Source organism: Diadema setosum, chromosome 11 (assembly GCF_964275005.1).
Source record: "Diadema setosum chromosome 11, eeDiaSeto1, whole genome shotgun sequence".
Classification (NCBI taxonomy): domain Eukaryota; kingdom Metazoa; phylum Echinodermata; class Echinoidea; order Diadematoida; family Diadematidae; genus Diadema; species Diadema setosum.
Genome location: NC_092695.1, coordinates 7,896,507 through 7,912,821, shown reverse-complemented (window position 1 = coordinate 7,912,821; position 16,315 = coordinate 7,896,507). Strand labels below are relative to the sequence as shown.

The following is a 16,315-nucleotide window of genomic DNA, read 5'->3' as shown; positions in this document are numbered from 1 at the left end:
TTAAGTTAATCAATCATATCCAGGTTCGCACCTTCGGAAATCCCCGGACACCATATTAACACGACAGCATCTAGGGGCTTAACAGAATTATCATGCATGCGGTCTTATCTGAGCAGGAAATCGAGACCCCAAATTTTATCATACTGTTCAATATTCATATAATATACGTTCATGGCATACACAGAATTCGCATACATTATTACGTAACCAACTGTATGGATGCAAGATGGTGGTACTGCGGTAGAACGTATTGTTTGCAAGTTTATCAAATTGACTTTATAGAGGGCCAACTCGCTGCCAAACAACCACACCACCCGCCTATTTACGAGAAAATACCCGCCCCCTATCTTTACGCAAAATTGATTAGTACTGAGCTACCGATATCAAATTGCTCCGATTGATTAGCAATCGTGTTATCATTCTACTGTATTTTCTTTGCTTGTGTCCTCGCTAGCACTGTCAGAGCTAACACGCCCCTTTCTTTATTTCCTTTACTCTATCTACTAGCTGGGAACCAACACCTATATACAGTCACATTGCTTACCACTCCAAAGGAATGGTCATGCAAAATGAATCGGACAAATTAAACTTGCAGACATTGAAGTTATCATCTAGTCGATCTCACATGATTAACGCTCGTCATCTTAATTTGTAAATAATATAACTTCAGTTCCCACTTTCCAGACCCAAGTTGAAGAGACTACCAGGTATTCATATCTCCTTTTTCGCATGGTGTAGACAAGCGATTGAGTGAAAATTGGGAGCTTAGAGGAAATTTATGTCAAATAACAGGTACAGTAACTACTGTCTTATGGTAAAGTGGTTTAGAGGGGCGGAGCACGATTGGCGAATGTACAAATAAAGAATATCGGCGTTAAATGACTTAAACAAATACGTAATAAAAAGGCGCGGTGGAGATACAGCCTGCACTTGGAAGGGTGCGGCAATATCGAAGTCGCATGATCGTCGGGGTGGTGCCCTGTAGTGAAGAACCCGGATGCTGACAAAGGGTGTGGCAACTTGTATTGTGGGCGAGTTCGCTGTCAACGCGAGATCCGAGAGTAGGGGAACATACACACAATCATGGAGTGTGCACCGTCAGGCTCGGCTGAGACAGCGGTGAAAAAACTACGCCCTATTCTGCCGGCTGACGATAAGAGGCGAGACGAAGGCACAGAAGTCTTGCTAGGGAGGAATAAATACTGTGCATACCTCAAATGTAACGAAAATGGTAAGTGGAAAGAAGTAGTTTCTTATGTCTATTTTAGAATGTGATCTATCGATTGGTGGTGGTGTTTTGATGTCAGCCCATTGCCTTGCCCAACCCTCCGTAATACGTGCCCAACCCAGCCAAACCCGTGTTTGGGTATAACATACACACATCCACCCGCACACTGTGGCAGCAGCAGTAGGGCGTATGCATCGCGATACGGGTGCGGCCCGAAACCCGTCAGATAGTGTTCCTCATTATACGAGCCTAGCCTGTCGTTAGCATGCCACTCGCAGAGCTGTATACCGATGCCTACCGGTATTTTGTCGTCAGAGTTTGCAAATCACCCAAGGTAGATCAAGTCATGATTTTCCCTATTTTCGAAGCAGTATTATAGGCCAGTAACAGTGCATTTCTGCGAATTTATCAAAAGGTTTTATTATTGCAAGAGATTTTGTGTCTGTTTTTATTATTAAATGGGGTTCCTGCATAGTTGCACTGCAGAGCCGAGGTGCGTAGTTGCAACGGTGTTAGCTAGTAGTAGTAGAGTAGGTCCACTGCAATGTAGTTATCTACATCATGAACGGAACCCTCGTTGCTTGTGCTGTACATTTTGAATTTATTGTTTTTTAATATGTAAAATATATATGTGCATTTAATGATGACTATTTGGTGAGAAAACGGGCGTGAGAAAAAAAAGCAAAACAAAATAAAGTGTCAGTCTAGATGAATGGTCAGTAGACAAGTGGTAAAAGGTTTTCTTACCTGTGAACAAGAATTAAAAAAATTTCCACGGAGATTCTGAAAATCCATATAGACTACATTTAGATCTACTAGACCTGTATCAAAATATAGATTCAAAATTTCTATAGAGTCTGTTAATACAGAATCCTTCCGTTTGCAATAGACAATGAGAAAGGTTACATCCATAATTTCCATGTGTATGCAACAACAACATACCGTGATATGTCAAATGCAAAGGGTATATATATGTACGTGTATGTCAATGCATTCATGATCAGGAGGTTACTTGATATTTCTTTACATTATATGCATCTTAGGTATCTACCATTGTAATGTTTGATATAAATATCTTGTAGTTCAGGAACCCCCCCCCCCCAAAAAAAAAAAAAAAAAAAAAGTGCAGGTGTATATACAGTATACAATTATGAAAAAAGATAATTGATAAATGCAGTTGGCATAATATTAAAGGGCTCCAGTTATATTGTATCATAGGATTTTGTATATCTGTTGGAATCCAAAGCCTAACACAGTTTAAATCTAATCCATGGATTTTAATATGTAAATATTGAATGCATATAAAATGTGCACATGACACTGTAGACGTACAAATTCCAACAATGACTAGTTGTACATCATTTATTTGTCTGTTTGTTGTTTGTGTGCGTGATTGTTTTTGAAAATGGGTACATTCCATTTTTAGGGCATAATGAATCATTGTGTTATTACTGTTAGCACTGTGTCTTGGACTTGTAACTAAAGATTAGAATGGATAGTTCTATGACCTGTGACTTAACCATACATTATGACTTAACCATACATTATGAATGCCATTGTTGTATCTTGAAATCTGCATACATATCTATGCAAGAAATTAATCTTGAAATTGATCTGAAAACAAAAAATTGTCAAAGGAAGCCAATTACAGACATCACTTCCTTTTTTAGCAGTGAAAGGAAATATGTGATGCACTTTTTATATCATGGAGGAAGTTTGTAGGTGGTATCAACATATAACCACTTAATAAGATAACCATGGCTCTCATGTCTTGCCGTGTGGGGCCTACATGCAAGTCTTGACCATGGTAAAATGACATTTTTTAAAGAATCTTTTTAGATCTTAAAGCAATGTTTAGATACTTTTTGTGTGCTTTCAGAAAAGAAAGTACAGTGGTGAAAACCACTTCAAAATATGCCAGACGAGTATAGAATTTCATCTCAACATAGACTGCCCCCTCCCTTATAATCTACATATAGAAAATGACTGCCATTAAAGACAACCGATAAAATTCTTACTAAGAATATTTTCAGTTCAGATATCCATATAAATCCAGAAATTACTCTTGAAAGGAAAACATGAGACAGGCTTCTCTAGTTATAGTATGACAACATTAACCTGAGAAGATATTATATGAGAAGTCCACATTGTGTGCAAAAATGGGCCAAACGTTTACAAAGTTTCCTCCCACTATCAGAATCATCATGGCTGTTTGTCTGGTGAGCTATATGGAGTAGGGGTCAGAGGTCAACAGAGTGTTACAATGGTTGCGAGATGATAAAAGGGTCTGCTACAGCTGTAGGCATGCACAACATAGTGTGTGGATCGTCGCGGACACATGATTGTGTTTACTTTGGTCACATGGTGCAGAGTATACTACATCTATGTAAAGTCAACCTTGCTTAATGACCTCACATAAGTCGAATAATCGCCTTAGTCGAAGGTCTTTTCAAGTCCTTTTCTCTTTATATTTTATTGATTTTAATCCCTCATAGGTCGATTTTTCTCTAAGTTGAAGCATTTTCTTCAGTCCACATAGATTGGACTTAGGCAAGGTTGACTGGATAGTATTCTAAAAATTCAAGCTGGCCACTCAATGCATACACTGTGCATCATGGCCTTGTATATTTCACGGTAAATGTTTGTTGCCTCACATTGTAGCAGTCAGTAGGCTCAAGAATTATTGGTAGAGGGCCCACAGAAATGAGACTTAATATTCAGATCAACAGTTCATACATTTTGTAATTCCCCCAAATCTGTGCATTCATATCATTCTGTAGCAGGAAAAAAAAATGAAAGAACAAAAAAAAAATTGTAGGTTAACGAGAATACATCTTGCAGTTTGATTACGAACATAGGTTTTCACATAATAGTCCGGATTTCCTTAAGATGGATAGTAATTACTGTACATTTAAGTACATTTTCCCATGGAGAAGTGTTGATTAGGTGCTCAATGCTGTAAATGCTCAAACATGAAGCAAGGGTGCACACGTTTGCACAGGAAGTTCTCTGAGTGATCATCATCATGTTGTGATGTATTTTGGTTATGACAGGGTCCTGTTGTTTTGTTTACATGTTTTCATGTACAGGATTTCAGACACTTTGTTGGGAAAAAAAAACCCCAAGTACTGTATGCTTGTTATGCCAGAAATATTGTATCAGTGGCTAGTGTGCATAGCAGGGGCGGATCCAGGAATTCCGTAAAGAGGGGGCGTGTTTACAAAATTAAAGGGGGGGCGCACGCACCCCTCCCCCATTTTTTTCGTTTTATTTCTTTTGTTTCAACAAAAAATAAAGGGGGGGGGGGGGGCGTGCGCCGGTTGCGGTCCTCCCTGGATCCGCCCCTGCATAGTATGAGTAGGTATACATGCCAATCATACTGATACATATAGTGCCACTGAAGGCTGACATTGTAAAATGGAGCCAGCCAAAGTTCTACAAGTACCTCTGGTTCATAGTTATCAGTAGGCATCATTATTGTCAATCACATAATACATTGTACTATTTGATAACTATACAATTGTGGTTTTTATTGTATGTATGTCAGATAATCTGGTGTATGATTTCTACCTGTATGATATGTTTCTTTTTCGAGTCATGGGAAACATTGTCAAACAAAAACTATCTAGAGAGACATATGTAGGAATATGTTCAAGAAATGTGGAGTTTTATATTCTCCATTGTCACATGTTGGAGGGGGGGGGGGGGACAGCTACATTTCTATTTGAATTGCTCAAAAGAACTATTAAAATAATTAGAAAGTCCTTGACAACAGTAGTATGATTTCAGTCTGTTTGGTTTTTTTTAGGAGAGTATGATCTTGATTTTGCTGTTTTCAATACAAAATATCTCGCTCTTGAAGATGAATTCCCCTGTTAATGGCAATTTCATCTGACTTGAATCACAAGTGGAGCAGTGCACAAATATTCAGTAGTAATGCCAGTGAGTGTATCACCAAGGAAACAGGGAACTGTAATATCATACTCTTTACTATCTTAGTCATAATATATTGCTATTCGGGTGGCAGCATCTATGATAATTAGAATCTCTCATCCTCGGGAATGGCCCTGATCACAAAGAATGTTGAGAGTGACTCATTCTCAAAGTGGTGAATAGCGAACAACAGGTACAACATTGTTTCACTATGACCAATCGATTTACTTCTCATTCTGACGAGAGCAGGTTGTTCGCAGCAAAGTCAGCTAGCTTGTGCTTTACATGTATGTACTGCAAATATCCATTCAATTATCTAATGAAAACCTCTGATGACTTTGCTTCTGCATCCCCTATTATACAGCCAAAGCCTATTGTTTAGAAGAAGTTCACTCAAGTTGCCAACTACTGTAAAAGTGGATATTTTCGCGCGACTAATTTTTCGCGCTAGGCCGGGTCAGAAGAGTTTCGCGTGTTTTTAATTCCGCGGAATCAAGACATCACGCACAGGAACGAATGGCAAGCAAAAATATTCGCGTGTTTCTATTTTCGCGCTAGTTTCTGGTTGCGCGAAATGCGCGAAAATTTCAACACCGCGAAAATTTCCACTTTTACAGTAGATAGCAGTGTAGAATTTACTGTAAATGTGATATGTTTCAGTAACAGATGCTGTTTTAATGACAGATTTTTGCCATTTTTTTATGTCTTCTAACTTTGTCATCATGTATCTTTTTTTTTTTCGTTTTTTTTAATAGGAAAGAACAGAGTATTATACTGAGTGTGTGTTAGTCATAATTTTGGTTTCATTTGGTCTAACCACAGGACCCATGGGCCAATTGTATGTAAATTCAGAGGCTAACCCAACTGACTCTCCTGTTTACCATTTCCCAGGAAGGATCCCAGTCTGTGAGGGCTGGAGTTGAGGAAACATTAACTTTTCCACATTCTATAGGTTCATTTGTTACGTGAGAGTGAATACATGTTTCTTTTTCTTAAAGGGGGAATTTTTGTGTCTTTTTTTCGTCAAATATTTTACATTCAATTAAAAGAGAAAGTTTTGCGAAACACTGCCTTGGAACAGGCAGAAAATTTGAAATCCCAATTACATTAGGGATGTTTAAACTTTCGGTTAATTTTATGTGCTGCCCTCTCGAGGTGGAAACTCAAGATGGTAACAGTTGGTGATGTCACAATAGTCGAACTATGCTACATGTATTGTATGTTCATCTGAAAAGAATTTCCCCAAAGTTTATTTTCATAGGGTACAGCTAGCTGACTTGCCTGAGCTCTTCCACAAGGCATGGAGAACAATATTAGATACTATGTACAAGACTGCATCATAGTTGAAATAAATCTGTCATAGAAATATTGCACTTTTCATCAAATGCTATGATATGAACTTCTTCTTAATTTTTTCATATCATACTATTCTGACCTTTAGAAATGGTATCACATGGAATTAAAGGGTGTGTACAGTTATGGTCGAGGTGAGGATTTAGCTTGTAACGTTTTACGAGATATTCAGAAATCACTCTATGAGATGTCAAAGAGCATGCAGTTCTAAGGGGTATCAAAAGTTTATTCGATGAAAATCGGTTTTGAAATGGCTGAGATATCCAAAAACAAGGTGAAACAAAGAGATCCTAATAAAGTTGTGGCATGTCGCCTTTTATTATTAGCATTTTTTTTTTTTGATATCTCAGCCATTTGAAAACCAATTTTCATCAAATAAACGTTGAATCCTTCTTAAAATTACATGCTCTTTCATATTTCATAAGAGGCTTTCATTATCTCACTTAGGAATGTTCAAAACATTAATCCCCACCTCAACCAGTACTGTACAGTCCCTTTAACCCAAACATTGAAAATTCATAACTTTTGAACAGATTATCTGATTTCCCTCAAACTTTCAATAAGTGTTTCACTAATCTTTTCCCCTGCACTAAATCTGCACCTACTCTCCTTGGCTTTCGAGAAAACTTCACTTGTAAAGCAGTTTATCGTCGCTGGGGTGATAAGACCTTATATCTGCAATTTTGGTGAAAATGAGTTTTTTGGATTAATGGTCAAATAATGGGTTAAGTGATGTTTTGTCCAAATCCCAACTGTCTTACTCAAAAAATGAAGCCACCACGGCATGTCAAAGGAAAGGCTATCCTATTCGCCACAGTGCTTTCGCCGCCATGTTTTTTGGCTCTCCTGAACATTTGACATTTTGTAGATACGAGGTCTTGTTGCCCCAGCGACGTTATATTTAATTTCCAGGCAGGTTGGAGTAAGGTTAATGGGAAGCAGTATTGTATCATATTCTGCTTGGATATAATTTTTATGGTATGTCTTTCAAGTTTCAATTTACAGGTACCGTATGCATACTGTAAAACAAGAAATGTTCGCTTGCATTTTGATTTCTCGAATTTTGTGAGCCAAGATTTGTGAAGTTAAAATGCATTATAATTATGTGAAAGTTCTTGTCTTGCACTGTATGCATTGAATTGAATTTCCTGTATTTTTTTTTTATTGGACGATTAAAATGAATTGAATTGAATTGAATTGAACTGATGCCAGTAGCAATTTACGAAAATTTCATGCCATGAACATTTCCTGCTTTGCATTAGTGTACATTTGATTTTGATAATTTGCATTGCTGCTTGGTGCATGGACATTTTTTTTTTTAGATGTCTTTCCATGTGATATCTCATCTGAATTTTGAGAATTTTAACATTTTATATCTCCATGTGACATATTTGTTGTTTGTGTTGTTGAAAGTAGCTTTATGTTTTGATGCTACATTCTGCATGGAATAGGCGAACCCTGAATTGTCAAAGGAGGAGAGAGAGAGAGAGAGAGGGGTTCAATGACACAATGCCCCTTAGTAAGACATCACAGGGTTTGAGTGTTTGTGTGTGCACGCTTGTGTGTGTGTGTATGTTTGTAGTGGTTCAACTGAAGTTTATTCAGTCCATGTTGATGTGTTGAAGTGCAAGTCAAGTGTGGGTACTCAATGTAGGTCAGTGTCAGCGGTATGCCTATTAGACACGTATTGCATTAGTGTCGCAGCTACGCCCTTAGCACTGGGGACCACACCCAAGCCTCGTTGAAATCCGAGCGTGCTTACGCAGAGGATTATACGCATGGTGTGAATTACCCTGAGGAATGTCTGTGATATGCTAATTAATGCAGCAGGTTTGATATGAAGGAACATAGATTCACTCCGCATACTTGTGGCAGATTTGCAGAACTGTAATTGTGAGAAAATGTTTGTTGTACTGTAGTTTAATCTTTGGGTTTTGATTGAAGACTTGAAAAGGTACTATTGCCCTTCCAACTTTTGTCGTTGTTTATCTTTTTTTTCGAACGAAGTTGTTTGTGTGCTTGCATTACTGCTCATGCTGGTTCTGTCTTCATATATGGTGTTACAGAATTCCGAACTGCTTCCATGAATTTGTTCTTGCTGATTTGACTTGTATTAGCCAAGAAGATACAATTAGTAAAGAATTAGTGATACATTTATATGTCACTATTTTATGGTTTCATGACTGTTATTCATTCTTAAATCTATTTATAATTCTGTGTAATAGAATAAAAAATAGGGACAGATAATACCCATTATACCAGTGAACTCGTAATGCAGCTTAAGTAGTTTAGACTGCTGGTATACAATTGTGTAGGTACAATGTAGCATTGAACACTGATTGCGCGAACCAATTTTAGAAGATCGACACCCATTGCTAATATTGCAACATTTTCCTGTACTTCACAAATATCTCTTGAATATCCTGGCTTAGCATTTGTGTACCAGGTACATAGGATGTTGACTAAAATCACTTCCTTTACTAAGAAGTACTGTATGTTATCATGGAACTGAAACAGTGAAAATTCTCTCCTTCACAATACATTGTCCTACTTACCCATATTTGTGTTAGTGCCTTCTGGCACACATTTTGTTCAGCATTTGCTGAAAGTGAGTTCCCTACCTTACCCATGAAGTCATACATTCATAATCATACTTTTATATGATTTCTCCTCTGGTGTCTTTGTTACCAAATTATGCAGTTTAGACTCTGGTTTTCTTGCCAGAGTTGAAGCCTTGAAGGTTTTTCTTTACAAATGTTACCAATTTAATGCAAACATTAGTATTTTGTGTATAATCCTGATGCTAAAACAGCTCAATACCTGTGGGAATACATAAGAATTGGCTTTTGGTTCGTATTTTTCCCTTAATTTCATGGTGTGAGCCTCAATTGGTGAATCACTAGCATTGAATTTGCTTGTACACAAGCAAGGCACCTAGGAAGAAGTCTGTAAGATCTCAGTTTCTGTATTATCATCTTAAGCTCATGAGATGCATGGTACATGTACATGTACCTTGTGGTTTAGGAACCCAGCATGATGTAGGGCCAACAAGGCATATAGCAATGTCTCTCCCGTTCTGTGCGCAGCATAGAATATGATAATGCATCTGGAAGTGTTTTCTTTCCTGTGTGTACATAACAATGTACAGTGCTATGTACTGCATCATCGAATGGGCTCCCAGTGCGTGTACATATGCACAAAATGTACACAAATATATGCCTTACCGGTATGTTCATACACTTTCAAGCAGCATGTGTCTTAATAAAGTTTGAGGGTAAGTGTCTGTTGAAATGTCACGGTGTCATAGTGCATTTTCTGACAGTTGGTTGTTTTATTGGTTTGCCCAAATAAAGCCAATAATTTTTCATTTACTACCGGTACATTGTAGAGCCAGCCTAAATATAATATTCAACCATTTCAGCAACCATTTACAATATAGTCTCCAACTTGCATCATGAATACAGATGACCAATGTTTTTTATTTGTACTTTTGTCTTTTCAGCTCAAGAGTACACAGCCTGTGATGATTGTATGAAAACATTTTGGTAAGTTTTCTGCCTGTCAATTTAATTGATTCTACTTATGCCCAGGATACTTGCTGTATTTTTTTTTTTATCTCTCTATGTAACAGACATGCCCCAAAGTTCAGCATTCTTACATTGATCTTGTATTTAAAGCAAATTATGTACATGCACCATATTCAGTATTTTCATTTCTTCAAGAGATTTAGTGCCTTGTAGCCATCTTGGCTGCAACAGCTTGCATGCCTGTACAGATCTGCCTGTTTCTCTTTTTAGTCAAGAAAGTTGGTTAATTTTTTCTAGTGAATGGCTCATTCTTGCTACAGCTTTCATATCTGCTATCTAGAATGGAAACAAGAAATAAAAAAAAAAAGTGTCTGCTCTTCTATTTGTTGGTCTTTGTTGGTTTTTTTTTTTTCACAAGTCAGGAGCTCAAAAGCAGATTTGATTTGTTCGAGACTCGTAATCTGTGTAATTGGAGTACGGCTATTGTTTGGAGGATAGCTTGCGTGCAAGTGAAGACATTTACCAGATGGAGGTTTCTCTGAACTTTCTGGTTTCTGTTTCTATCTTTGAGCTCTTTATTATGGCCTGTAATCGTGTGAACCAGTGCATTAACCCACCTCCACTTTTCTGCCACGTCCAGCTACACTCACCAAAGTAAGCAGGGAGAATCACACTGTTGTATGGTTTAAAGATAGAACATTGTTTCCATATGACTGCATAAACTGAGCATTGTTGCTTGCTCTAAAATGAAGGAACATCAATGCACAATGCTCTGATAACCAATATCAGTTTGGAACCTCAAAGATGCGAAATACAGTGTAGTACCAAGAAGGTATGCCGGAAGTATTGCAATCTCAGAGCAAACCCGGTCATAGTTGCTATACCTGATGTTTTAAAATCAATGACATTAATTACAATATATTGGACAGTAGCTCAGTATCCATCGTGCGAGAGTAAATCGCATGCAGCTACAATTGTAACAAGCTAGCTACCCCTAGCTGATTCATTACTACTGCTAGGGTTATATTCAATCGTCACATTCTAGTCATATTCTGCCAACCCACTGCTGAACAGGTACAGGCACTTTAGAATTAAAGAGTTGTGAAGTACAATCAAATTTATTTTATACTTTTGATCTAAAAATATTCCAAAACAACTCATTATCCTGGCAAATTACATCAACCAAACAAGTTTCTTTGTAGAGCCTTTCGACATATTTCAAGCAAAATTGCAAATCATGAAAAGATTAAATTTGAGCCCTTCTGACAACTATGTTTTAGCTTTAAGGCAAATCGATTAAATATTTGTGCAGATTTCCCTGCAGAATAGGAAGATACAAGGATGTACTGGGTATTAAAGCAATGGGCCAACCTTTTCAAACTACTGCGCTGCACTACTCAAACACACACTTATAAATAATGATGGGTGTGGGCTGTTCATGTTCGAAATTAACACCATTCTCATTGCACTCAAAATAACACATTTTGGGTTTGGTTGTTTTTTGTTTTTTTTTGGAGGGGGGGGGGGGCTGCAATCCTGATTTCAATCGTGCTTGCGACCCAAATTTAGAAATTTTTACAGTGAGAGCAGGTAAAACAGTTTTTTTTTTTGTTGTTTTTCTTTTTTAAATATAGGTCGTGATCCAAATCGCACAAATTAGTGTGATTTTTTGCAGAAAGATGCAAGTTTGTGCAGTGAGAATGGTGACTACAAAAAATTTCAAGATTTTACACCCCACAGTGCACCACGTGTGTTGCTCCTTGCTATTTTTACCATGCCTTGGCGCACTGCGGTATATTTAATTGGCCTTGAGACATAGACAATTCAAGCAACTATTCAGAATGTGCGCCTAATGTTTTCCTGTTATTTTTACAGTGAGAACGCTTAAAAAAGGTGCAGCCCTGATTGCGATGAGAAAAGCACTAGAATTAACCCCCTTGATGGTGACCCACTTTCAGTATGTGGAGAAAGCCTTTTTCAGTCATAATCTTAAATATATTCTAACTTTATCTGTATGAGTATTCCTGTGTGGAGTGAAATAGATTCATGTTAAGAATGTTCTTTAATTGTGGAGTAGATTATTCTGAAGTGCAGGGTTGAGATAGTCCTATTGAATACATTATGATTTGTTTCTCTTCTAATCTCCCTTAGTCCCAGTCATGTGTATTTGTTGATTGTTTGTGTGTGTGTCTCTCTCTTTCTTCTCTCTTTTATACATTCCATCTCTCTCTCCCTCTCTCACCCACCTCCCCCCCCCCCTGTATGTTTTATACCACTATCAGTATACATTGTATACCATATACTTTACATACACAAATGTAGATATGTAGGGGGATGTGTGTGTGTGTGTGCAATGTATGTGTGTAGAATTATGTAGGCCTATATGCTTGTATATTTTTTTTGTGTGTCTCCCTTTATATCCATCAATTTTCGATATTCTCTTTCTCTTTTTCTGAGAATTGGATTTCAATCATCACCTGTATTTCTTCTTGTCACAGAGCATTTGCTTCCATGTTATTCAGGAATGCGACAGAGACGTCAGATTTCCATCTGGTTGACCCCACACTCCTGACAGACAGGGCTGCCCAATAAAAGAGTCTTTCATAGGTCTGGGTGAGATTGCCAAGCAAATGTAAACTGACTATAGCAATAGAGGTTATTTTTACTTCTTGAAAAATGAAGACAATCGTTTGCTACTCCACCTGTGCTTCATGATGGTTCATTTATAGTCTCTTTATATTTCTAAGTTTTTCGCTGTTGCATTTATGTGCAGATGGCGAAAAAAATATAAGGATTCCCTACTGTAAATACTTATGATGAAGTATCATAGTTCCTAGTTCTCAAAAAAAAAAAGTGTCCTTGAGATTTCTCAATCACTTCTGAACTTCATAACCATGATATGTTATGATTATGATTGTGAATGTGATTGTGATTGTGATTGTGATTATTGTTATCATCATCATCAACTGTGCATGACAATAATAATCAAAATAAAAGGACAGGCAGATCAAAATGAATAACATGAATCAATTCTTAAGTTAAAAACTGACAATATAATAAGGATACAAAGTAAAACAAAAGGAACTGATACCATAAATTGAATCATAACTAATAAATGGTATCTGGAAAGCCCATGAATTTAATCCTTATGAATACAATTTGTAGTGCTCAATGAAATATAACTGTTCATGCATTTATCATACTTCTGAGCCAGGTAGTTGGAAAAACATCACTTGCGGTTGGAAGTGGTCAAGCTGCAAGTCAGTGAGTCTGACCTACTGTCCGGAATCTGTCCATTTCCATGACCCTCCCATATGAATTGATATTTTTCCACAAGCCTTTACACAAGGACAGCTTGTTTGTGGACATCAATCAGTTTGTTAACTTTGCCTTTAGCCTGTACATTGTAGTAAATAGTCCCCACTTGCAAATGATTTTAGGGGTGATCGACAATGGTATTTAATTTTTTTTTTCCAAATTATTCCGAATCACAATTTATCTTTGTTTTGATGGAGTTCAAATTGTATGAACTGTAGCAACATCCAGGAATACAAAACACCTTTCACTCTTTCAATTGTTTACCCTTTACAATACATTATTCATTATAGTTGATTGTTTCCTACCTTTAAATATTTTGCACTTGTAGGAAGAGTTGTCAAAACAAAAGAGAATGCTGTGCTACCCTGGTGTATGTTTTAGAAATATGGTAATTTCATGGACATGCCCTTCTTGTGTGTTTGAGTGTGACTGAGACAGTTTGCTGGTTTTCATATTCTGAGAATGATATCAGAAACCTCTTCTTCCCAAAAATAAACTTTCATAGGGGACTAGTCACCCCATCATATTTGGAACAAGGGTATTTGGGGAAAGTGGCAAGAAAGGACTCACAAACTCTTCTCTCTTTAGGACAGAATTAGCAAGTGGTGGCAAAAATAGATGTTTCTAAAAGCAAGTACATTGTACTACCTAACCCATTGAAGCCAAGGACCATGGAAGTGTGGCTGTTCACATTTTGTGCACCAGTTTACACTGCAGTTGTTCAGATATTAGTCATCAAGGGTCTGTTATCTTTCCATGACCTTTGCTAAGAGTTGTGTGTGTGTGTGTGTGTGTGTTCTATTCTCATTTGGGGGGGGGGGGGGTATTTGTTACCTGTTTACAGTGTGCAAACTCCCCTGAAGAGTTGGATGTGTTTGAAAGGTTAACATTTGAGTATCAGGTTTTGGTTGTGGAGGTTAGTGTTACTCACGTGATGAAAATGTCGTTTCCTTTCTTGCAAGTACAGCACACTGCATGCTGTGATATGTGCTGCATACAGTCATAAGCAGTGGTGTCTATGACAGGAACACATCGGCATACAACTGAAAATGTAGGAATGACAGAAGATGTTGACTGTCTTGCCTTTGTCAAGAGAGGGCTCTCTTGTACACTTTGACATTTCTACTGCAGCATAGGAGTTTCAGGTGTCTTTTGTTTTGACCTGCGATGTATGTGTTTGTTGTTTTTAAAGATACTTTACGAGGTTTGAAAGAGGGAAAAGTACATCTGTTGTTGTTTTTCTATGATTTGCCCGGGTAGACTTCTAGGAGATAGTATACTTTTGGAAATAGCAGTTGGATATTTTTGTGCTATATAACTGGTGGAATAGAAATGGAGACATTTAATGGGTGTTATTCATATTTTTTTTCTCAACAGATTTTGACAGCTGATTTTTTTTTCCCCAGTAATCTCTGTTTTGTTTGGAGCTTGGTGTTGGTAGCAGTTGCTGCAAAATAACCTTGCCCCACCTTTTCCCCAACCCTGGATACCACAGCCCTCCTTTACAGCTGGAGTGACCTTGTTTAAGGTCACATCAGCTCTCTTTAAATGGGGAGGGTGGGGTAGGGACATGGGGTAAGGGGAGGGTGCAAGGCCCATCCCCTTTTTCTTCCCCCGCTTGTCAGTCGTTCAAAGGGGTGTAGCAATAAGCTTGAGGTGTGGACTCGGCCAAGGACAAAAAAAAAAAAAATCCTTAATGCCCAAATTAACAAAGGATGTGTAATGAAGGCACGCACGCAGATCTTCACTCAACTAATCCAAAGTATTCAGCTTGCCTGTGCCTTGGATGCTCCACTGCACAGGGATAGCCTTTTTTTTTTGGGGGGGGGGGGCGATGCATTTAACCCTGCTATGAATGAACCATGAATACAGAATTTTTATTTGAAGAACTTACATAGTATGTCGGTGTTACCCTTTTTTGTGAAGTATCTTTGGAGTGCTATCTTTGTCATCAATGGCAGGCAGATGTTTAGGAGTGGCTGTGTATTATACTGTTAAAGTGTTCACTGCATAATTCAGAAAAGATGGTATCTCTTTGAAAACAGAATGGTTTGGCAGTATGTTCACCCAAAGAAATCATCTTTATTCAAGAGTGGTACCACCTGCTACTGAGGTTATGATAACTCCAGTACAGTCATTATTGCAGGTGAGAATAATCACATTGGATGATATGCACTCCTGATACTTTTAAACCATTTTATAAAGTAGGCTCCAACAACAGCCTGTATGCCTGTAACAGCCCAAAAAACAACAACAAACAAACAAACAAACAGAACAAACAAAACAAACCATCATACCCCAAAACATAGCAGAAACATTAGGCCTATATACCAGCCTAACATTTTCTGTTTGAGCTGTAACTTGGTTTTAAATGGATAAGTGAGTCTGCTTGTCTGACCTGGTACCAAAACACTGGAAAATCTTACTGGGGAATTTTGTCTTTCAGCAGCATTGTTTCATTGTTGCAGGGCCTATGCAACCCTTTTGTTGTTGTTATCATCTTTTCTTTACAAATATTTCCTGAAGTGAAAGGCTATGAACAGTGACCTCCTTTCCATACAGATCGACTGAAATGGACCAAACTTTAGGGAGGCACACGATATTAGGTGTATGTGGTAGCAGCCATGCAGAAAAAGACAGTGATGGATTAGAAAAACCATTGTGTTTCTTCATGCGAGCTGAAGTTTTGCTGTTCATATCATTTGTTTGTTTGTTTGTTTGTTTATAATAGTCATGGTGCTACAAATTTTCAGGTGATGGAGGCTGCAGGGAATGCATTGTAATTAGGTCAGAGCCATTTTCCACTATTTTCCTATTTTCAATCCTGTGAGTTGCTTGGCTGACATAAAGGAAAGAATGCCATCAGCTAGGAACTAGGGCAACAGATATGATGTCAGTGACATGCTGCAGGAACCTACTTCTTGTCGGTGACCCACAGTTATGTCTATTAACCTGT

At 37.8% G+C, this 16,315-nt stretch overlaps 1 protein-coding gene across 1 annotated transcript in view; it reads left to right on the top strand.

The window, feature by feature from the left end:
* Positions 1-1,083: 1,083 nt before the first annotated feature.
* Positions 1,084-16,315, top strand: part of LOC140234754 (uncharacterized) — a 62,298-nt gene continuing 47,066 nt past the window's right edge. Inside the window, exons 1-2 of the mRNA XM_072314793.1 lie at positions 1,084-1,231; positions 10,017-10,059. Coding sequence (XP_072170894.1) covers positions 1,084-1,231; positions 10,017-10,059 — 191 coding nt within the window. The remainder of the gene's footprint in view (positions 1,232-10,016; positions 10,060-16,315) is intronic.